The 25,679-nt window shown below is 40.3% G+C and overlaps 2 protein-coding genes across 5 annotated transcripts in view; both read left to right on the top strand.

Annotated features, from left to right (window-relative positions):
* The window catches only part of LOC134571986 (cyclin-dependent kinase-like 4), a 176,802-nt gene that overhangs the window by 121,493 nt on the left and 29,630 nt on the right, over positions 1 to 25,679 (top strand). The gene's annotated exons all lie outside the window — the stretch shown is intronic.
* Positions 7,867 to 20,828, top strand: HMOX2 (heme oxygenase 2). 4 transcript variants are annotated; one of them, XM_063430723.1, is made up of 6 exons: positions 7,867 to 7,961; positions 14,626 to 14,741; positions 15,533 to 15,650; positions 17,304 to 17,795; positions 18,662 to 18,782; positions 20,593 to 20,828. In XM_063430723.1, the coding sequence occupies exons 2-6, from the start codon at positions 14,644 to 14,646 to the stop codon at positions 20,715 to 20,717; spliced, it is 954 nt and encodes a 317-aa protein (XP_063286793.1). In that variant the 5' UTR covers positions 7,867 to 7,961; positions 14,626 to 14,643; the 3' UTR covers positions 20,718 to 20,828. The 4 variants fall into 4 exon arrangements, with proteins under 4 accessions (XP_063286793.1, XP_063286791.1, XP_063286792.1 ...); XM_063430721.1 differs by lacking the exon at positions 7,867 to 7,961 and adding an exon at positions 14,177 to 14,283; XM_063430722.1 differs by lacking the exon at positions 7,867 to 7,961 and adding an exon at positions 14,177 to 14,283 and having other exon boundaries at positions 20,596 to 20,828.

The raw sequence follows: 25,679 nt of genomic DNA on the forward strand, positions 1-25,679 counted from the left end.
TCTATAGTCACAGCTCGTCTATAGTCACAGACTGTCTGTAGTCACAGAAGGTCTATAGTCACAGCTCGTCTGTAGTCACAGCTCATCTGTAGTCACAGCCCGTCTTTAGTCACAGCTCGTCTGTAGTAACAGAGGGTCTATAGCTAGTCACATCGGGTCTACAGTCACAGCAGGTCTACAGTCACAGCTTATCTATAGTGACAGCCCGTCTATAGTCACAAAGGGTTTATAGTCACAGCCCGACTTTAGTCACAGCGGGTCTATAGTCACAGCTCATCTTTAATCACAGCGGGTCTATAGTCACAGCGGGTCTATAGTCACAGCTCGTCTTTAGTCACAGCTCGTCTGAAGTCACAGCGGGTCTATAGTCACAGCTCGTCTATAGTCACAGCGGGTCTATAGTCACAGCTCGTCTTTAGTCAAAGAGGGTCTTGTCAGGATCGGGACAGGGATCCAACACGCAGAGTACAAACAGTAGCCAGATACGTATACCGGACCTTAGAATGGCCGGACTAACGTAAGTAGTACAGTATAGAATGGTCAAAGACAAGCCGAGGTCGAGGGTAACAGAAGACAGGTAAGCGAGAGACAAGCCGAATCAAGGGTAACAGAGATAAGCAGAGTAAGGTAAACAAGCCGGGTCAAAACCAAAAGGGATAATAGAATACACAAGCACTGAGTGACTAGAACAAGCTAGAACCACGACAGGGCAATGAGCTAATGAAAGAAGCTCTGTTAAATACCCTGTTCAGAGCAGTAACCACGCCTCCGAGGCGTCCTGATTGGTCCTGCAGCAATTGACTGACAGGTCGTTCCGGGGGAGTGTCCTGATGACTACTTCCTGCCTAGATGCTGTAAAAGGCAGTCACTCCCTCGCGGCCGGCCTAGCATGACCGGATAGACCGCGGGGAAGGGAGCCATCAGACCGTCTGGATGGAGGAACAGCTAAGTCTCTACCTCTTTCGGAGGTAGAGACCACAGGTACCCTGACAGTACCCCCCTTCTCAGATACGCCCACCGGGCGGAATGAACCGGGACGAGATGGGAAGCGAGAGTGATACGCCCTGCGGAGACGGGGAGCATGAACATCCTCCTGAGGTACCCAACTCCTTTCCTCAGGACCATATCCCTTCCAATCAACCAGATATTGTACTCTCCCCCGGGAGATTCGAGAATCAATAATAGAGTTAACCTCATACTCCTCCTGACCCTCCACCTGAACGGAGCGAGGAGGGGCTATTGTGGAGGAAAATCTGTTACATATGAGTGGTTTCAGCAATGAAACGTGAAACGAGTTCGGAATGCGTAAGGTATTAGGAAGAGCTAAACGATACGCAACTGGATTGATACGGGTCAGCACCCTGTAGGGTCCAATATAACGAGGAGCGAACTTCATGGAGGGCACTTTTAAACGGATGTTCCTCGTGCTCAGCCATACCCTATCACCTGGAACAAAGACCGGAGCCGCCCTTCTACGTTTATCAGCGTGTTTCTTGACCAACATAGAGTTGTGCACAAGGATTTGTCGAGTTTGATCCCACAGCTTCCTCAAATTGGCAACATGAACATCAACCGACGGCACCCCCTGGGAAGGAGAATCCGAAGGAAGAATAGACGGATGAAAACCATAATTCATGAAGAAGGGGCTTGAATGAGTAGAATCGCAAACGAGATTGTTGTGTGCAAACTCCGCCCAAGGAATCAAACCGACCCAATCATCCTGGTGTTCAGAAACAAAGCATCGTAAATATTGTTCAATTTTCTGGTTGGTACGTTCAGCAGCTCCGTTAGACTGAGGATGATAGGCAGAAGGAAAGTTTAATTTAATACCAAGTTGAGAGCAGAAGGACCTCCAAAAGCGGGAAACAAATTGGGAGCCTCTGTCCGATACAATTTGAGAGGGTATCCCATGTAGGCGAAAAATCTCCTTAGCGAATATCTCTGCCAATTCGGGAGAAGACGGGAGTTTAGGCAGGGGACTGAAGTGTGCCATCTTAGTAAACCTGTCAACCACGGTGAGGATAACAGTCTGTCTTTTAGAGATAGGTAGATCGACAATAAAGTCCATGGCCAAACAGGACCATGGTTTCTCTGGAACCTCCAAGGGGTGCAGGAATCCACATGGAAGCGCATGGGGTTGTTTGGTTTTAGTACAAACTTCACATGCAGCGATGAACTCCTCAATATCCCTCCGTAAAGCAGGCCACCAGAAGTCCTTAGAGATCAACGCGTAAGTTTTGCGAATACCAGGATGTCCCGCCATCTTGCTATTATGTAAACACTGTAAAAGTTCCAGTTGAAGAGCAGGAGGAACGAAATGACGGCCCGCAGGAGTCTGTTTAGGTGCTAGATGTTGCAACTTAATGATCTCGGCCAGTAATGGAGAATGAATCCTGAGATTCGTATTAGCAATGATATTGCATTTCGGAACTATAGAAGAAAGAACTGGTTCAGGTACAATAGAAGGTTCATATTGGCGAGATAATGCATCGGCTTTAGAGTTTTTAGAACCAGGTCTGTAAGTCAGTACATAATTGAAGTGAGTCAGGAATAAGGACCAACGAGCTTGTCTAGAGGATAAGCGCTTAACCTCCCCAATATAGGACAAGTTTTTGTGGTCCGTCAAAATCGTAATAGGGTGTAGGGTCCCCTCCAACAAATGTCTCCACTCCTTTAAGGCTTTAATGACTGCTAACAGTTCCCTCTCCCCGATGTCATATCTGCTCTCAGGCCCAGAAAATTTCTTAGAGAAGAAACCACAAGGGTGTAACGGTTTATCCACCCCTAACCTTTGAGACAGAACAGCCCCAACTGCTGTCTCAGAGGCATCGACCTCGAGCAAGAAAGGCAGAGTCGTATCAGGATGGACTAGAATGGGAGCAGAGGCAAAAAGTTCCTTGAGAGTCTTGAAAGCACCAAGAGCTTCCTTAGACCAGAACTTAGTATCAGCCCCTTGTTTGGTCATATTGGTAATAGGCGCAATGATAGAGGAGTATCCTTTAATGAAGCGCCTATAGTAGTTGGAAAAACCAATAAACCTTTGGATAGCCTTGAGTCCTTTGGGCAAGGGCCAGTCTAAAATAGATTGGAGTTTTACAGGATCCATTTTAAAACCTTCCCCAGAAATCACGTATCCAAGAAAGTCTACCTGAGACTGATCAAAACTGCACTTCTCCAATTTGCAATATAGACCATGTTGCAGCAGCTTGTGTAATACCTTTCTGACCTGTCTATGGTGAGTCTCAATCTCCTTAGAGTGTATTAGTATGTCGTCCAGGTAAACAATAACACAATCGTGCTGAAACTCCCTAAGTACCTCATTAATCAAATCTTGAAATACTGCAGGAGCATTGCATAGTCCAAATGGCATAACAGTGTATTCGTAATGGCCATACCGGGTATTGAATGCCGTCATCCATTCGTGACCTTGCTGGATTCTCACCAAATTGTAAGCCCCTCTGAGATCTAACTTGGTGAAGATTTTGGAGCCCTTAAGACGATCAAATAACTCGGTAATCAGTGGGATAGGATAGGCATTTCTGACAGTTATTTTATTCAAGCCTCGGTAATCGATACAAGGTCTCAGCGTGCCATCCTTCTTCTTAATGAAAAAGAACCCAGCCCCGGCCGGAGAAGAAGACCTCCTGATGAATCCCTTTTCTAAATTCTCCCGAATATACTCCTCCTAAACTGAGTTTTCCTGAACAGACAAAGGATATACATGGCCCCTCGGAGGCATAGTGCCGGGTAGAAGCTTAATCTTACAGTCAAATGACCTGTGTGGAGGCAAAGAATCGGCATTCTTCTTGTCAAACACTGCCCTTAAGTCTAGGTAAAGGTCTGGTATTTGTCTTTCTGTGGACTGAGTAGGATTCTCCGGTATGTTAATATTAGCTAATGGAGAAACCTTGCACAAACACCGATCCTGGCAGCCCTGGCCCCACGAGAGTATCTCTCCTAACTCCCAATCGATAATAGGGTTATGTTTTTTCAACCATGGGTACCCCAGAACTATGGGAACGGAAGGAGACGAAATGAGCATAAGAGATAAATTCTCCACGTGTAGGATACCAACATTTAACTCAATGGGTATGGTCTCACGAAAGATAACAGGGTCTAGTAGTGGTCTACCATCTATGGCCTCAACGGCCAAAGGTGTCTCCGTTAGCTGGGATGGGAAATTGTTCTTACTAGCAAAGGCTTGGTCGATAAAATTCTCAGCAGCACCGGAATCTATCAATGCCATAGCCCTTACTACTTCCTTCCCCCAAGTTAAGGAAACTGGTAGCAGAAGCCTGTGATCTTTATAATTAGGAGTAGAGGACAAAATAGAAACACCCAAGGCCTGTCCTCTAGAGAGACTTAGGTGCGAGCGTTTCCCGGGCGGTTAGAACAGTTCGAGAGTAAATGACCCTTGGCTCCACAATACATACACAAACCCTCTCTTCTCCTGTGCTGTCTTTCCTCCTCAGAGAGGCGGGTATACCCTATGTGCATAGGTTCAGTAAGCAAAGATATCGTGGGGTCAGGACTTGGAAAAGCGGGAGCTAACCTAAAAGAAGGTCTCTGGTTCCTCTCTCGAGTGTTCTGTCTCTCTCTTAGACGTTCATCTATACGAGAGATGAACGAAATTAAATCCTCTAAATTCTCAGGGAGTTCTCTGGTAGCAACCTCATCAAGGATTACATCAGATAGGCCATTCAAAAATACATCCATATACGCCTGCTCATTCCACTTGATTTCTGCCGCCAGAGACCTGAACTCTAGTGCATAATCCACCAGTGTTCGGTTCTCCTGTCTCAGGCGCAACAGTAATCTGGCTGCATTAACCTTTCTACCTGGAGGGTAAAATGTTCTTCTAAAAGCAGCTACAAATGCGTTATAGTTATAAACTAATGGGTTATCGTTCTCCCATAGTGGGTTGGCCCATCTCAGAGCTTTCTCTATGAGTAGGGTGATAATAAATCCTACTTTTGCCCTATCTGTAGGATAAGAGCGAGGTTGCAATTGAAAGTGGATACTAATTTGGTTTAAAAAACCACGACACTTCTCAGGAGCCCCACCATAGCGTACTGGGGGGGTAATGCGAGAAGAAGCACCCACTGTGGCTACCTCTAGACCTGAACCGACAGGAGAAACAGGGGTATTACGTATCTCCTCTGGTGGGTTATTGGCACAAGCTATTAGAGCCTGTAGCGCAAGCGCCATCTGATCCATTCTGTGATCCATGGCTTCAAACCTAGGATCAGGAGCAGCCAGCTGACTGTTTGTACTTGCAGGATCCATTGGCCCTGTCGTAATGTCAGGATCGGGACAGGGATCCAACACGCAGAGTACAAACAGTAGCCAGATACGTATACCGGACCTTAGAATGGCCGGACTAACGTAAGTAGTACAGTATAGAATGGTCAAAGACAAGCCGAGGTCGAGGGTAACAGAAGACAGGTAAGCGAGAGACAAGCCGAATCAAGGGTAACAGAGATAAGCAGAGTAAGGTAAACAAGCCGGGTCAAAACCAAAAGGGATAATAGAATACACAAGCACTGAGTGACTAGAACAAGCTAGAACCACGACAGGGCAATGAGCTAATGAAAGAAGCTCTGTTAAATACCCTGTTCAGAGCAGTAACCACGCCTCCGAGGCGTCCTGATTGGTCCTGCAGCAATTGACTGACAGGTCGTTCCGGGGGAGTGTCCTGATGACTACTTCCTGCCTAGATGCTGTAAAAGGCAGTCACTCCCTCGCGGCCGGCCTAGCATGACCGGATAGACCGCGGGGAAGGGAGCCATCAGACCGTCTGGATGGAGGAACAGCTAAGTCTCTACCTCTTTCGGAGGTAGAGACCACAGGTACCCTGACAGGTCTATACTATAGTCACGGCATCTTTAATCACAGCGGGTCTATAGTCACAGCTCATCTATAGTCACAGCTTGTCTTTAGTCACAGCTCGTCTATAGTCACAGCTCGTCTATAGTCACAGCTCGTCTTTAGTCACAGCGGGTCTATAGTCACAGCTCGTCTTTAGTCACAGCTCGTCTGAAGTCACAGCGGGTCTATAGTCACAGCTCGTCTATAGTCACAGCGGGTCTATAGTCACAGCTCGTCTATAGTCACAGCGGGTCTATAGTCACAGCTCGTCTTTAGTCACAGAGGGTCTATACTATAGTCACAGCTCGTCTTTAGTCACAGCTCGTCTGTAGTCACAGCTCGTCTTTAGTCACAGAGGGTCTATAGTCACAGCTCGTCTGTAGTCACAGCGGGTCTATAGTCACAGCTCGTCTTTAGTCACAGAGGGTCTATACTATAGTCACAGCTCGTCTTTAGTCACAGCTCGTCTGTAGTCACAGCTCGTCTTTAGTCACAGCTCGTCTGTAGTCACAGAGGGTCTATAGTCACAGCTTGTCTGTAGTCACAGCGGGTCTATAGTCACAGCTCGTCTATAGTCACAGCTCGTCTTTAGTCACAGAGGGTCTATACTATAGTCACAGCTCGTCTTTAGTCACAGCTCGTCTGTAGTCACAGCTCGTCTTTAGTCACAGCTCGTCTTTAGTCACAGCTCGTCTGTAGTCACAGCTCGTCTTTAGTCACAGGTCATCTTTAATCACAGCGGGTCTATAGTCACAGCTCATCTATAGTCACAGCTTGTCTTTAGTCACAGCTCGTCTATAGTCACAGCTCGTCTATAGTCACAGCTCGTCTTTAGTCACAGCGGGTCTATAGTCACAGCTCGTCTTTAGTCACAGCTCGTCTGAAGTCACAGCGGGTCTATAGTCACAGCTCGTCTATAGTCACAGCGGGTCTATAGTCACAGCTCGTCTATAGTCACAGCGGGTCTATAGTCACAGCTCATCTTTAGTCACAGAGGGTCTATACTATAGTCACAGCTCGTCTTTAGTCACAGCTCGTCTGTAGTCACAGCTCGTCTTTAGTCACAGCTCGTCTGTAGTCACAGAGGGTCTATAGTCACAGCTTGTCTGTAGTCACAGCGGGTCTATAGTCACAGCTCGTCTTTAGTCACAGAGGGTCTATACTATAGTCACAGCTCGTCTTTAGTCACAGCTCGTCTGTAGTCACAGCTCGTCTTTAGTCACAGCTCGTCTGTAGTCACAGAGGGTCTATAGTCACAGCTCGTCTGTAGTCACAGCGGGTCTATAGTCACAGCGGGTCTATAGTCACAGCTCGTCTATAGTCACAGCTCGTCTTTAGTCACAGAGGGTCTATACTATAGTCACAGCTCGTCTTTAGTCACAGCTCGTCTGTAGTCACAGCTCGTCTTTAGTCACAGCTCGTCTTTAGTCACAGCTCGTCTGTAGTCACAGAGGGTCTATAGTCACAGCTCGTCTGTAGTCACAGAGGGTCTATAGTCACAGCTCGTCTATAGTCACAGCTCGTCTTTAGTCACAGAGGGTCTATAGTCACAGCTCGTCTATAGTCACAGCCCGTCTTTAGTCACAGCTTGTTTTGGGAAGGGTCCTCTTCACCTACTGTTCCCGTGTGTCATACATGTATTGTTTGTCTGGTTTCCTATTGTACAGCACTGCGGAATATGTTGGTGCTATATAAGTAAGTGTAATTGTATTGGCTGGCTGGGCAGCTCAGTGGGATGGGGCAATGCTATCCACTATTGTAAAGTGTAAAGAATCCTTTCTGTGATAACACCAGGCCACTCACATCTCAACTGAAACAAGCTTTATTACAGTGTTTTCATCACAACTTGTAAATAAAGATTTTCAATAAAAAAAAAATTAAAAAAAAAGCCCACAGACACAACCTCACATCCTCCTCGCGGGCAGCATGCTTTTGTTTCCAGGTTCCAGAGCAGATGGTTCACCGTTGCCATGACACCGGGCACTTCCTGTTGATGGCTAAGCGAGGATTGATCATAGGATTGCTGCGTCACTTCCGGCTTCTCAGCTAAAGCTGCAGATTAAGAAGTAGAGGGAGGCAGCTGGTACTACCAGGTCTCTATATAGATTATTATTATTATTATTACTGGGTCTGTATATAGATATATAATATAACTGGGTCTGTATATAGATCTATAATATAACTGGGTCTGTATATAGATCTATAATATAACTGGGTCTGTATATAGATCTATAATATAACTGGGTCTGTATATAGATCTATAATATAACTGGGTCTGTATATAGATATATAATATAACTGGGTCTGTATATAGATATATAATATAACTGGGTCTGTATATAGAGATATGCTATAACTGGGTCTGTATATAGATATATAATATAACTGGGTCTGTATATAGAGATATACTATAACTGGGTCTGTATATAGATATATAATATAACTGGGTCTGTATATAGATATATAATATAACTGGGTCTGTATATAGAATATAACTGGGTCTGTATATAGATATATAATATAACTGGGTCTGTATATAGATATATAATATAACTGGGTCTGTATATAGATATATAATATAACTGGGTCTGTATATAGATATATAATATAACTGGGTCTGTATATAGATATATAATATAACTGGGTCTGTATATAGATATATAATATAACTGGGTCTGTATATAGATATATAATATAACTGGGTCTGTATATAGATCTATAATATAACTGGGTCTGTATATAGATATATAATATAACTGGGTCTGTATATAGATATATAATATAACTGGGTCTGTATATAGATATATAATATAACTGGGTCTGTATATAGATATATAATATAACTGGGTCTCTATATAGATATAAAATATAACTGGGTCTCTATATAGATATATAATATAACTGGGTCTCTATATAGATATAAAATATAACTGGGTCTGTATATATATTATTATTACCAGGTCTGTATATAGATATATAATATAACTGGGTCTGTATATAGATATATAATATAACTGGGTCTGTATATAGAGATATGCTATAACTGGGTCTGTATATAGATATATAATATAACTGGGTCTGTATATAGAGATATACTATAACTGGGTCTGTATATAGATATATAATATAACTGGGTCTGTATATAGATATATAATATAACTGGGTCTGTATATAGAATATAACTGGGTCTGTATATAGATATATAATATAACTGGGTCTGTATATATATTATTATTACCAGGTCTGTATATAGAGATATAATATAACTGGGTCTGTATATATATTATTATTACCAGGTCTGTATATAGATATATAATATAACTGGGTCTGTATATAGATATATAATATAACTGGGTCTGTATATAGATATATAATATAACTGGGTCTGTATATAGATATATAATATAACTGGGTCTGTATATAGAGATATAATATAACTGGGTCTGTATATAGAATATAACTGGGTCTGTATATAGATATATAATATAACTGGGTCTGTATATAGCTATATAATATAACTGGGTCTGTATATAGATATAATATAACTGGCTCTCTATATAGATTATTATTATTACTGGGTCTGTATATATATTATTATTACCAGGTCTCTATATAGATATATAACTGGGTCTGTATATAGATATATAATATAACTGGGTCTGTATATAGATATATAATATAACTGGGTCTGTATATAGATATATAATATAACTGGGTCTGTATATAGATATATAATATAACTGGGTCTGTATATAGATATATAATATAACTGGGTCTGTATATAGATATATAATATAACTGGGTCTGTATATAGATATATAATATAACTGGGTCTGTATATAGATATATAATATAACTGGGTCTGTATATAGCTATATAATATAACTGGGTCTGTATATAGCTATATAATATAACTGGCTCTCTATATAGATTATTATTATTACTGGGTCTGTATATATATTATTATTACCAGGTCTCTATATAGATATATAACTGGGTCTGTATATAGATATATAATATAACTGGGTCTGTATATAGATATATAATATAACTGGGTCTGTATATAGATATATAATATAACTGGGTCTGTATATAGCTACCGTATATAATATAACTGGGTCTGTATATATATATATATATATAATATAACTGGCTCTCTATATAGATTATTATTACCAGGTCTGTATATAGATATATAATATAACTGGGTCTGTATATATATTATTATTACCAGGTCTCTATATAGATATATAATATAACTGGGTCTGTATATAGATATATAATATAACTGGGTCTGTATATAGATATATAATATAACTGGGTCTGGATATAGATATATAATATAACTGGGTCTGGATATAGATATATAATATAACTGGGTCTGGATATAGATATATAATATAACTGGGTCTGGATATAGATATATAATATAACTGGGTCTGGATATAGATATATAATATAACTGGTCTGTATATAGATATATAATATAACTGGGTCTGTATATAGATATATAATATAACTGGGTCTGTATATATATTATTATTACCAGGTCTGTATATAGATATATAATATAACTGGGTCTGTATATAGATATATAATATAACTGGGTCTGTATATAGATATATAATATAACTGGGTCTGTATATATATTATTATTACCAGGTCTGTATATAGATATATAATATAACTGGGTCTGTATATAGATATATAATATAACTGGGTCTGTATATAGATATATAATATAACTGGGTCTGTATATATATTATTATTACCGGGTCTGTATATAGATATATAATATAACTGGGTCTGTATATATATTATTATTACCAGGTCTGTATATAGATATATAATATAACTGGGTCTGTATATATATTATTATTACCAGGTCTGTATATAGATATATAATATAACTGGGTTTGTATATAGATATATAATATAAATAAGAAAAAACATCGACCTAAGAGCCTTGAGTAAAACCCATAGGTCAGTGTTAGAAAAAAGCCCCAGTAACTCTTCCTAACGGGGAATAACCCACAAGTAAAGTAATAGAAAAGTATGGAACCATAGGTCCCTAGTGGAAGAGTCAGTCAGAAATCCCTAACTTTAATAATCCTAATGGTATAGGCGATAAAATAGACAGGAACAAGGAGACCAGGGTAGAAAGGGTGAGTGTGACTGGATACACACAGACCCTGATGATTCCTTAACAGAGAGATATGTTGAAGCCTAAAAATTAAATAAACTTAAATTAGGTAACATACAAAGGCTGTGAGGAAGTTTAAACTAGGTGGAGAGACCAGTAGGTAAATAGGGGAGAAGTGGGAAGAAGCCCTCTAAGCCAGAGGTGTAAAGTCTCCCTCCAATACCGTCCTATCGAGTGGGAGGATTATTAAGATTGACGGTATCGTCACTCGGTGACGCGCTCATACTGCCCCCATTCCACCTGACTGATTCCCCACGTGGGCCCCACTCCACCTATTGGTACGCCCCCTAGTCACATGGTCCGGACTGGACCAATCAGTAGGCGGGTAGAGTGACGGGGTGTATACACGCGAACCACACACCTGACAACCATGACTGTTACAACGTATATAAAAAGGAACAAAGTTATACTGCAGTGCATTACTCCTGACGACGGCGTGTTAGCACGCCGAAACGCGCGTCGAGTTTTATTTTATTTATTTTCTTTTTCAATTGCACATTTAGGTAGCACGATATGGATTGGATTTAATTTCATTTAATTGTTTTCTTTGCTACTTAGACAGGAAGGGAGCAGGGTAACAGGTAGGCACTCGTGATAGTCACAGTGCCGAGGTACTCAGTTACAGGATCCTCTCTTAGTGAGTGGACACCCCCCAGGGGATTAGGTATTGGAGGGAGACTTTACACCTCTGGCTTAGAGGGCTTCTTCCCACTTCTCCCCTATTTACCTACTGGTCTCTCCACCTAGTTTAAACTTCCTCACAGCCTTTGTATGTTACCTAATTTAAGTTTATTTAATTTTTAGGCTTCAACATATCTCTCTGTTAAGGAATCATCAGGGTCTGTGTGTATCCAGTCACACTCACCCTTTCTACTCTGGTCTCCTTGTTCCTGTCGATTTTATCGCCTATACCATTAGGATTATTAAAGTTAGGGATTTCTGACTGACTCTTCCACTAGGGACCTATGGTTCCATACTTTTCTAGATATATAATATATATTATTATTACCAGGTCTGTATATAGATATATAATATAACTGGGTCTGTATATAGATTATTATAGATTATTATTATTATTATAATTATTATTGCCACCAGGTTATATATATATATATATATATATATATATATATATATATATATATATATATATATATATATATATATATATTATTACTGTGTATATATATATATTATTACTGGGTCTGTATGGCTGGGAAACTATAATTATATATTAATATAAATATATAGATATAAAATATAACTGCATTATTACTGGGTCTGTATATAGATTATTATTATTACTGTATATATTATTACTGGGTCTGTATATAGATATATAATATAACTGGGTCTGTATATAGATTATTATTATTATTAACCTGTATATATTATTACTGGGTCTGTATGGCTGGGAAACTATAATTATATTATTATTATTATTATAAATATATAGATGTATAATATAACTGCATTATTACTGGGTCTGTATATATATTATTATTATTAATCTGTATATATTATTACTGGGTCTGTATGGCTGGGAAATTATATACTGTGTATATATATTATTATTACTGTGTGGATATATATATATTATTACTAGGTATGTATGGCTGGGAAATGATATATATATTATTATTACTGTGTATATATATATATATATATATAGAACGCCAAATGATAGCTGCTCACCGGTCTTGTTTAAAATTCAAAAGGTTACAGATTTTTAATATGATTAAATAAAACTTTTGAATTTTAAACAAGACCGGTGAGCAGCTATCATTTGGCGTTCTATGTATCTTTGGAGTCCAGGCTTTGGCACCCGGCATATCAGGAACATTAAAGCGTGAGTGCATGGGATTTTTTTCTATTTTTTATATATATATATATATATATAATTGCAATATTACTAGGTCTGTATATCTGGGAAATATATATATATATATATATATATATATATATATATATATATATATTATTACTGGGTCTCTATATCTGACAATATATATATATATATATATATATATAATATATATATATATATATATATATATATATTATAACTGATTTATCACTGGATATGTATGTCTGTGGAAACTGTAACCATAACCACTGTATAATTAGTGTAACTGGTGCTGTATAATAACTAATATAATTGGAGCTGTGTTTATTTAGAGCTGTGTGTGTATATATAATTACATTATTACTGGAGCTAAGTATACAGAATAACTAATATAACTGGAACTCTCTGTATACACATATACACATATAAAATTGCCTTGTTACTGGAGTATATATTTAATTAGTGTAACGGGTGCTTTGTGTGTATAATAACTCTAATATAAATAGAGCTGTGTGTGTGTGTGTGTGTGTGTGTGTATATATATATATATATAATATATATATATGTATATGTGTGTGTATGTAATTGCATTATTACTGGAGCTCTGTGTGTATAATAACTATAACATGTGTATGTGTATATATATATATATATATATAATGCCAATAAAATGACTTATAGAACGAAGTATAATAACTATCGATATAAACCCTGTGCTTTGTGACCTGTCCTGATAATATAAAGTTAGCTATAAACCCAGCACTGTCTGAGCCAGTCCTTATAATCTGCTGTCAAATCCCCTATATTCAATATAAACCCAGCATTGCCAGAGCCTGTCCTGATAATCTGATGTAAAATCCCCTAATAAAATGATGTATAAACCTGGCACTTTCTGAGCTTGTTTTGGTAACGTACAATAAGACACCCCTCCATTACATCCAAACCTAGCATTGTCTTCGGATGTTCTGGCAATGTGCACCATCCATTGTGAGTCTATTATTGCTTATTCTTATGGTTTCTTTCTGTATAATATTCAGAAATCTTTATTTATGGGCTCCTTTTCCCTGGGCAAAACATTCATTCAGTGGGAACCACTGATGCAGCCTGAACAAAGAGACAAAAGTGGTTAGTGTGTTGCAATAATGTGACTCCTGTACTTTCTATTCTGTTTGCGTGCAGGTGACTTATTACTGGCTTGCATCAGCTGCACACCACCTGGCCTCGGGGTGGAGCTGACTGTGCAATCTCTGACACAGACATCGATTGCTGTGTGTGATAGTGCAGGGCTGTAGGATACCTGGCCTGGAAGTGCTGTATGCAGTGATTGGGGAGAACAAAGTGTCCTGCAGTGATACAGCACTTTATGGTATATGTGCCAGGAATAGCCTGCTGTCTGTCTGTGATTAACCTTTAGCGAGTCAGACAGTGTGTTCAATAAGGGGAGATAGAATTTCCTTTCTAGAAAAAAGCGATCAAGGTTTTGTTATCTCTTGGGTGAAGAATGTAAATAAAGGTATGGTTTTATGTGTCGGGTTAGCCTACTCCCTCTTAGTTTCAAGGGTTTTTCTTTAGCTCTGCATGATCGCTTTAGTCAACTGTCACGATATTAGGTCAATCCTTGTGATGAATGAGTTAAAATGAACCCCTTCATTAGATCTCAATATTAAGGTAATCTGCTCTTTTCTTATTTCATTTTCTTTGTTTGCAGGACCTTGCACAATTAGCCATGTCCACATACGATGCCCTGAGTGGTGGTGAGCTGACCGAAAACGGCCCTTATAGTGCTGCTGTGAGGGGAACGGAAGAGAAGGACAGTGTCATTAGGTGAGTGTCCAGGTTATCTAGATAATGAATACAGACTGCACACAGCATCAAGGTCATTGAGAATATACAAACAAACTTGTATAGTGTCCTATTTCGAATTCTGTGCCATTTATTCCCTAAATTTAAGTTCAAATAGCAATGTTGCAATTTAAATTCCTTCTACACTGTTGTCTGTTTAGAAGTTTGTAAATAACCGTAACCCCTCACCCATTTCATATTTGCTCTAATATAGAGTACATTGTTGAAATTTTACAAGTGAAACATTTCTAGACCTTATTAACACTGCTAGGGGATGAGCTGTACTCTTGGGATTATGTAACAGCTTTTTGGATAACATTCTGGGCTTTTTTTTATTAGTTTTTTTATTACCAGTGCAATTAAAGGGGGTCTGTCTTATGAATCTGTACCTTTCACTTTCCCAGCTACCAGCACCTTTGTTTATCTTGCAATCCATGCAGAACAACTTTACTTATTTCTTCTTGTGCCAGCCCCTAAGGTGTTAATGCAATGGCACCCAATAAGTAAACTGAAATTTGGCATAGTAGAATCCTGTGAATCTTACAAAAATACGTAGACCATTACAATAAGCTTTAGTAGTTATGGTGCTTGGTGTCCCTTTAATTAAGGGAAGAGTTTGCGCATTCTTTTGTATTTAGTCAATAATGTACTGCTGTCTGCTCTGGCTACGTTTATTTTGGTACCTGCGGTTTATTTAGAGGTAAGTGCTAATATTCTGTGTCCCCCGAATCATTGTAGTTTTGTTTTTTTAAATGATCTGTGTACTCTTGCAGGCCCACAGACCTCTCGGAACTCCTAAAAGAAGGAACAAAGGAATCTCACCAGAAGGCAGAGAACACTACATTTGTGAAAGATTTTCTGAAGGGTCGGATTAAGAAGGAATTATTTAAGGTGGGTGTGCTCGGAGTGTCTCCATTGTTAAAGATGTGTCTGCCGACATTCATGTAAACTGACAGGCTGTTAGATGTATGGCAATTACTGAGTATGCAACTAGAAAATTGCTCGGCTCCAGAATGTCCCGAATTATACCCCTGACATCTGTTAGGAGATTTATTTTATTGTATAATAAATTGGCAGTGTTGAGGGGGAATATAATTGAATTAAAATATATGCATTATTTTTCACTTGTGATTATATTTTTGTAATATATCAATAACATGTTCTAAAATACAATAAGCCAAGGTTCAGATCGGGATGTGATTGCTACTGCTACCTATGTGTAAATTCGCTTTGTTCGTATTCATGATTCTGCTGTTAAACTTGCTGTTCTGAGTGGGGCTAATTTATTATTATTATTTTTTTTTAATTTGATTCCACACTGATTAGTCATATGATGGGGAGATATTTGAGATGTAAGTTAGGTACTTGGGGAATGTGTTGGTATAATGGCCGGATAATATATGTGTGACGTTTCCAGGCCCTCTCTACGGCAGATTGGCAAACTGAATTCATATAAACCAATGGCTATTTCCATTTAGAAAAAGCCTACTGTTTATAATATAAGTCATTGTTATGTAATACACTGCAAAGTATTATTGGTATTTTCTGTTTTCATGGATGAATACCCCTCCCTTTTTCGAAGTCTCCCCTCCCCCTCTCATAATATTTAAAAAAAATAAAAAAAATTTTTTTTGTGAAATATTTAAAATCTTTAAAGGAACACTATAGTCACCTAAATTACTTTAGCTAAATAAAGCAGTTTTAGTGTATAGATCATTCCCCTGCAATTTCACTGCTCAATGAACTGTCATTTAGGAGTTAAATCACTTTGTTTCTGTTTATGCAGCCCTAGCCACACCTCCCCTGGCTATGATTGACAGAGCCTGCATGAAATAAAAAACTGGTTTCACTTTCAAACAGATGTAATTTACCTTAAATAATTGTATCTCAATCTCTAAATTGAACTTTAATCACATACAGGAGACTCTTGCAGGGTCTAGCAAGCTATTAACATAGCAGGGGATAAGAAAATCTTAATTAAACAGAACTTGCAATAAAGAAAGCCTAAATAGGGCTCTCTTTACAGGAAGTGTTTATGGCAGGCTGTGCAAGTCACATGCAGGGAGGTGTGACTAGGGTTCATAAACAAAGGGCATCTAAATGGCAGAGGATTGAGCAGTGAGGCTGCAGGGGCATGTTCTATACACCAAAACTGCTTCATTAAGCTAAAGTTGTTCAGGTGACTATAGTGTCCCTTTAATAAAAAATGTATTTGAAAAGAAAATGCTGCCATACAAATTAGTGACTCAGGGCAGTACTGTAATTGCATTAAATAATGACCTACTAGTACACCTTGTTTCCATTCCTCTCTAGATGATTCACCCTCTCTGTGATTTACCTGTATTGAAATTGACAGCTGTTATTTCCATCAGAGAGTGGTGTTAATCCTCAGAAAGATGGCTAATCATCCACTGATATGTTTTTAGGGATGGAATTGTGAAAAATGGTCAGAATACGGTTTACACACAATAAAATGTGCCACTGCCATGATGCTTTGTCAGCCTTAAGGTTTACTTTGTTTACTGTTGTGTCTCTTGTTTGTAGTTGGCTACAGCTGCCTTATATTTCACGTATTCTGCGCTGGAAGAGGAACTAGACCGTAATAAAGAGGATCCAGCCATTGAACCTCTGTACTTCCCGCTAGAACTGCACAGGAAGGAAGGACTGAATAAGGACCTCTGCTACTTCTACGGTGATGACTGGGAGAACTCTGTCCGACCTTCTGAAGCCACTATGGCTTACGTTAAGCGGATCCATCACCTCGGTCAGCACAGTCCAGCGCTGCTGGTGTCACATGCCTATACACGGTACATGGGAGACTTATCTGGTGGACAGATCTTAAAAAAGGTGGCCCAAAGAGCTCTTCACCTGCCCAGCACCGGGGAGGGGATCCAGTTCTACGAGTTTGAGAACGTCACTAATGCCCAGCAATTCAAACAGCTGTATAGAGCCCGTCTCAATGCTCTGGAGCTGGATGCAGAGACCAAGGAGAAAATTGTGGAGGAAGCAAACAGAGCTTTTGAGTTCAATATGAAGGTAACGTGCTCAGGAAGTCTCTCACTCAGTACACTGTATTAACTGCCATACATGGAAGTGTCCAGGCCTGGTCTGATCAGGATTATGTAGCTTGATGTCTCCTTATAATCTGTTCTGTACTTGACGTATTGTGTGCATTCATCATACTGACCATTTCTTTCAACAGCAGACATGACCGCTTCTCTGGCTGCCCCACTATACAGATTGTCTGGTCTGGTTGTGGTCACTGGAACAGCATTCGTAACTACACAGCATCAATCTACACATCCTTTTCTAGATGAGGCTTTTAAAGAAATCTTTTGGCGACTACACATTTTTATCGTTTCCTCTCATTCACCAACAATCCTTTGTTTTGTACTTCTCTCTTTATTTCCTGATTCACGTGGACAGATACGTTTTAAAGACTGATAACCAACTTGCTACATGAGTCTCCTATATTTGAATGGCATCCCAATCATTTTTCATTTCTTAAAGTAGCAGTTTGAAACAATATTTCCAGAAGCATTCCAGAAGGGACAGTCTAGTTATAGAGCTTGGAGTCCCCTTAGCATCATCCCTCCTCCCATTGTTAAGCCATGTCAGATATTTTAATACTAAATGTGGGTCCCTGGCGGCCCACAGCCCGGCCCCCCACTGGAGACATGCTTTAGGCAGTGCTTTTACTCTTCCTTTGCAATTCTAATCCATAACCGCAATGGGCAGCTGATGTCCACATCCAGTCATTGCTGCCCATTGATGCTCAGGCTACTGATAATGCTCCATCAATAACTTAAGCAGCACAGAGCTGTATTACACAGTGTTTGTCACAATGGACTATGTGAATGTGGCCTATTACTGCAAGTAACCCACCTTTTCCCCCATGACAGGTATTTGAAGAGTTGGAGAAAGTTGGTGCCACACTTCCTGATGAGGTGCCAGATGGGGCCCTCCCTGTGCATGATGGGAAGGGAGATATCCGCAAGTGCCCTTATTACGCAACTATGCAAAGTGAGTCGGCATGCATTCGTTGACCATATAAGATATTTGTAAAATTTCTGAGATTTATACAAATCTGTATGAAATTATGCTTTTAGTTTGATAGAAAGTAGACACATTATACTGTCCCAAGTGATTTATTTCTTCTTTAGCAGAGTTTGTGACAGGATGTGGTTTGTGACAGTCTCTGTCAGTGACAGGATGTGGTTTGTCACAGTCTCTGTCAGTGACAGAATGTGGTTTGTCAGACTCTGTCAGTGAAGGGGTGTGGTTTGTCACAGTCTCTGTCAGTGAAGGGGTGTGGTTTGTCACAGTCTCTGTCAGTGAAGGGGTGTGGTTTGTCACGGTCGCTGTCAGTGACAGGATGTGGTTTGTCACAGTCTCTGTCAGTGAAGGGGTGTAGTTTGTCAGTCTCTGTCAGTGAAGGGGTGTGGTTTGTCACGGTCTCTGTCAGTGACAGGATGTGGTTTGTCACAGTCTCTGTCAGTGAAGGGGTGTGGTTTGTCACAGTCTCTGTCAGTGACAGGATGTGGTTTGTCACAGTCTCTGTCAGTGAAGGGGTGTGGTTTGTCACAGTCTCTGTCAGTGACAGGATGTGGTTTGTGACAGTCTCTGTCAGTGACAGGATGTGGTTTGTCACAGTCTCTGTCAGTGACAGGATGTGGTTTGTCAGACTCTGTCAGTGAAGGGGTGTGGTTTGTCACAGTCTCTGTCAGTGACAGGGTGTGGTTTGTCACAGTCTCTGTCAGTGACAGGATGTGGTTTGTCACAGTCTCTGTCAGTGACAGGATGTGGTTTGTCACAGTCTCTGTCAGTGACAGGATGTGGTTTGTCACAGTCTCTGTCAGTGACAGGATGTGGTTTGTCACGGTCTCTGTCAGTGACAGGATGTGGTTTGTCACAGTCTCTGTCAGTGACAGGATGTGGTTTGTCACAGTCTCTGTCAGTGACAGGATGTGGTTTGTCACAGTCTCTGTCAGTGACAGGATGTGGTTTGTCACAGTCTCTGTCAGTGACAGGATGTGGTTTGTCACAGTCTCTGTCAGTGACAGGATGTGGTTTGTCACGGTCTCTGTCAGTGACAGGATGTGGTTTGTCACAGTCTCTGTCAGTGACAGGGTGTGGTTTGTCACAGTCTCTGTCAGTGACAGGATGTGGTTTGTCACAGTCTCTGTCAGTGAAGGGGTGTGGTTTGTCACAGTCTCTGTCAGTGACAGGGTGTGGTTTGTCACAGTCTCTGTCAGTGACAGGATGTGGTTTGTCACAGTCTCTGTCAGTGACAGGATGTGGTTTGTCACAGTCTCTGTCAGTGACAGGATGTGGTTTGTCACGGTCTCTGTCAGTGACAGGATGTGGTTTGTCACAGTCTCTGTCAGTGACAGGATGTGGTTTGTCACAGTCTCTGTCAGTGACAGGATGTGGTTTGTCACGGTCTCTGTCAGTGACAGGATGTGGTTTGTCACAGTCTCTGTCAGTGACAGGATGTGGTTTGTCACAGTCTCTGTCAGTGACAGGATGTGGTTTGTCACGGTCTCTGTCAGTGACAGGATGTGGTTTGTCACAGTCTCTGTCAGTGACAGGATGTGGTTTGTCACAGTCTCTGTCAGTGACAGGATGTGGTTTGTCACAGTCTCTGTCAGTGACAGGATGTGGTTTGTCACAGTCTCTGTCAGTGACAGGATGTGGTTTGTCACAGTCTCTGTCAGTGACAGGATGTGGTTTGTCACAGTCTCTGTCGGTGAACGGGTGGGATTTTATGCTCGCACACTGTCCATGAAGGATAAATTCTTGCTTTTAAGACCCTTTTTATGTTTCTTTCCAGCAGGTTCAGAAAGCCCTTCGGGATGCCCATTCAATGCTGCAATGGCTCTAGCAAGACAGCCTCAAGTAATACTAGCTGCTTGTGCTGCAGTCCTGGCTGCAGTCATGGCTTGGTACTTCATCTAACAATTCACTCTTCATCAAAACGGAATATAAGGGGAGCAGATATCCACATTCTCAGGGGAGCAGTAAAAAGGACGCCTACTCCCTGAATGATAGACAAGATATCTCACCGGGGGGGGGGGGGGGGGGGAGGGGCAGTTTCAGAAATGTTGTGATTTTTTTTATAGGTACACAATGAGTTGCCCTTTCCTATTATTTACATTCTGAGACTCCATTGATTGCATTGGGATGCCACATTATGTACGTTCTGATCTGGACTTTAAAAAAAAAAAAATCTAAACGTCCTCCTGTCCGTTTACTGCAAGTGCTGCTTTTTGCTGAAGGTAGCCCTCCTGTCTATATAGTGCACCCTGCACGTACCATGCACTATACACATCCTGCTCTGCTGCAGCCAGTAAGCTCCTAGCATGAAATGATTTTACTTGGCTTACAGCTAAGCCTATGACTAGAAGAATACACTTTCTTAAAGTATTGAGGAACTAGAGACCACGGTGACTAATTCCCACCATAAAGCTAGTTCTTTGTATGTATGTAGAGTCAGAGAGCACAAATGGTTATGTCTTTGAACTTGGATATTACCGGTTGCTTGAGTTCATTTTGCTCTCTCTCTGCACAGACTTGTGGATACGGGTTTTATTCTTTTTCATAACTTGTTGTCACTAGAGCTCTGTGCAGTTCTAGTTTTAAGGGGCGACGAGGACACAAAGGTAACAAACTCAAGGAGACCACGAGTCCCAATCTGGCTAAGGCAGTCTTGTTTTTTTAAAAACTGCTCCACACCTAACACAAGCAAAATTCATTAATTTTTTTTTAAAAAAATGTTGCCACCTAGGTGGTAATTGGGGTCATTTGAACTGCAAAAGGAGTGTAGATCCCTTATGTCTGTTTCCTGGGGTTGTAGACTGGACTATATTTTTCCATTTTAATTCCCCAACATAGACTTGTGTGTGTATATATAAAATATATATGCAACTGGTGTATTTTGAGCATTTGCTTGAATGATTAAAGCCAAATAGCCAAGCAATGTCCTCGTGATTCTGCCACTACAAAGCCTAAGCGTGCTTTAACTGGCCTAAAATAAGTGCCCTGTAAAATAATAGCAGATGGAAAATTGGATCCTTCCAACAGTCAGAGAGGTATATTTTTTTGTTTTATTTAAAGGCACTGGCACTTCAGAGTCTTGCATGGGATCTTCCCACCCCTGCATGGATAGTTTAATCCTTACTATTACCTCTGCTATCAGAGATAAACATGTATTAAAGGGATGTAGCCATATGAAAACCAAATATGCAATTTGTCATAAGAAATCTATGCTGCCCGATAGTATTCTAACTCATAAACTGCCTTTAGGTTTGCCAGCACTTTGCTCATTTGTAGTTTTGTTTATGGCCTATGGTTTTTAAGGAAAATCCATACTAATGCCCTATCGTTCTACAAATCGACTTTACTTTTTCTGTAATACTGACATTTTGAAATGGAATATTCAACAACAACATAAACCTTTTTATGTACAAAGTGCAATTCTGGAGCAAGCTGGTAGAATGTATCTGCTGCTGGCTCTACGTTGGACACTTTGACCCAGAATTGTCCTTACTACAGAAATGACCAACTTGCCGTACGGGCAATATATTTGAAATTGTATGGGGGAGCTATTCTTTCTTTGACCTTGGTGTAAGAGTTGACAGTGTCTCCGTGCTCCTGCAGTGAATGACACTGGATTTTACGCATTATGAGTATGGGATCTCATGATTTATAATGATGACTCCCATCGTTGCTGGAGAGCAGTATGCATATTTCTGGATGTCATGATGATGAGGTTAACGAAAACCTCTAGTTAAGTAACCGTGAGTGGGGGAGAGCGCACACCATGTAGCGGTTTCCTCAGAATTCCTAGGATTTTAAATTAACACCTTAAGTTGTTTTAAAAGTTAAAAAGTTAAGGCATAAAATTAATGATTAAAAAAATGCTGTGAAAACGTATTTTATTTTTCGTTTCTAGGTCACCAAAACAAACCTTTAAGCTAGTACCCAATACATAGAATTACTAATTTGTATGTATTATCTATTGAACCTTAAGTTATGTAATTAAATGCATTTACAGCAATACATACACCAACATGTTACGCTGTCTAGAACAGTGATGGCGACCTTGTCTTCACAGTTTTACGGATATTATTTCCCATGCCAGTGGGTGATCTACACAAATAACTTATACCAAGTCATTGGTAAAGGTTGCATACCTCTGCTTTCTACTAAACCAGCCATTCCTGCAGGTTAACGGTTCATACATCCTTTATTTTATTTTTTTAACATTGCTGTCAAACATCATACTGTGTATTTATGTTTTTCTGGTTATTGATGGTCGAATCTCAAGCTTCTGTTCATAAAGTTTCGATTTTTTTTTTCCTGTAAGCTTGAGTTTACTCCATAAGCCAGATCAGCAGTAAGATGATATGGTTTTGAGTTGTGTAATTGAATAAATGAAGATTTTAAAGGACTAACCAGTGTTTTCTGTTTGATTGTGGTGAAATTATTGATAGACACCAATACAGAAAAAAATTGTTCATGTGTATGTTTAGAAGAAATTACTTATAATCACAACCAAACACGATGGTGGACACATAGGGACAGCATTATCTGCCGTTTTCAAAAATACATTAATACATTACTATTCGGAACAAATTCTTAACACGCAGAATATGTTTTGGTATAGACATCTCTCGATAAAAAGCATTTAAGCATCTATTGACATTATGTTCACGTCTACCCTAAGGGTCTGTTATTATATTATAAGATCTACAGCTGATCCCATAACGAGTTATACAGACAACCCCTAATCTCAGTACATGTGATTCACTTGCAGCCTATCACCAGCTGAAAATCAGTGAAGGCTGGTCTGGAAGGGGCAGGTAGGGAGGATCCATTACTGGGAGTATTATTGCTGTGGAGCTCTGTTATACACTCAGACACATTACTGGGAGTATTATTACTGTGGAGCTCGGTTATACACTCAGACACATTACTGGGAGTATTACTGTGGGGCTCGGTTATACACTCAGACACATTACTGGGAGTATTATTGCTGTGGAGCTCTGTTATACACTCAGACACATTACTGGGAGTATTATTGCTGTGGAGCTCTGCTATACACTCAGACACATTACTGGGAGTATTATTGCTGTGGAGCTCTGTTATACACTCACACACATTACTGGGAGTATTATTACTGTGGAGCTATGCTATACACTCAGACACATTACTGGGAGTATTATTGCTGTGGAGCTCTGTTATACACTCAGGCACATTACTGGGAGTATTATTGCTGTGGAGCTCTGGTATACACTCAGACACATTACTGGGAGTATTATTGCTGTGGAGCTCTGTTATATACTCAGACACATTACTGGGAGTATTATTGCTGTGGAGCTCTGTTATACACTCAGACACATTACTGGGAGTATTATTACTGTGGAGCTCTGTTATACACTCAGACACATTACTGGGAGTATTACTGTGGGGCTCGGTTATACACTCAGACACATTACTGGGAGTATTATTGCTGTGGAACTCCGTTATACACTCTGACACATTACTGGGAGTATTATTGCTGTGGAGCTCTGTTATACACTCAGACACATTACTGGGAGTATTATTTCTGTGGAGCTCTGCTATACACTCAGACACATTACTGGGAGTATTATTGCTGTGGAGCTCTGTTATACACTCACACACATTACTGGGAGTATTATTACTGTGGAGCTATGCTATACACTCACATTACTAGGAGTATTATTCCTGTGGGGCTCTGTTATACACTCAGACACATTACTGGGAGTATTATTACTGTGGAGCTATGCTATACACTCAGACACATTACTGGGAGTATTATTGCTGTGGAGCTCTGTTATACACTCAGGCACATTACTGGGAGTATTATTGCTGTGGAGCTCTGGTATACACTCAGACACATTACTGGGAGGAGTATTGCTGTGGGGCTCTGTTATACACTCAGACACATTACTGGGAGTATTATTGCTGTGGGGCTCTGTTATACACTCAGACACATAACTGGGAGTATTACTGTGGGGCTCGGTTATACACTCAGACACATTACTGGGAGTATCATTGCTGTGGAGCTCTGTTATACACTCAGGCACATTACTGGGAGTATTATTGCTGTGGAGCTCTGTTATACACTCAGACACATTACTGGGAGTATTATTGCTGTGGAGCTCTGTTATACACTCTGACACATTACTGGGAGTATTATTGCTGTGGAGCTCTGTTATACACTCAGACACATTACTGGGAGTATTATTGCTGTGGAGCTCTGCTATACACTCACACATTACTGGGAGTATTATTACTGTGGAGCTATGCTATACACTCACATTACTAGGAGTATTATTCCTGTGGGGCTCTGTTATACACTCAGACACATTACTGGGAGTATTATTACTGTGGAGCTATGCTATACACTCAGACACATTACTGGGAGTATTATTGCTGTGGAGCTCTGTTATACACTCAGGCACATTACTGGGAGTATTATTGCTGTGGAGCTCTGGTATACACTCAGACACATTACTGGGAGGAGTATTGCTGTGGGGCTCTGTTATACACTCAGACACATTACTGGGAGTATTATTGCTGTGGGGCTCTGTTATACACTCAGACACATAACTGGGAGTATTACTGTGGGGCTCGGTTATACACTCAGACACATTACTGGGAGTATCATTGCTGTGGAGCTCTGTTATACACTCAGGCACATTACTGGGAGTATTATTGCTGTGGAGCTCTGTTATACACTCAGACACATTACTGGGAGTATTATTGCTGTGGAGCTCTGTTATACACTCTGACACATTACTGGGAGTATTATTGCTGTGGAGCTCTGTTATACACTCAGACACATTACTGGGAGTATTATTGCTGTGGAGCTCTGCTATACACTCAGACACA

The sequence above is a fragment of the Pelobates fuscus genome, chromosome 8, assembly GCF_036172605.1.
Source record: "Pelobates fuscus isolate aPelFus1 chromosome 8, aPelFus1.pri, whole genome shotgun sequence".
NCBI classification, from domain to species: Eukaryota; Metazoa; Chordata; class Amphibia; order Anura; family Pelobatidae; genus Pelobates; species Pelobates fuscus.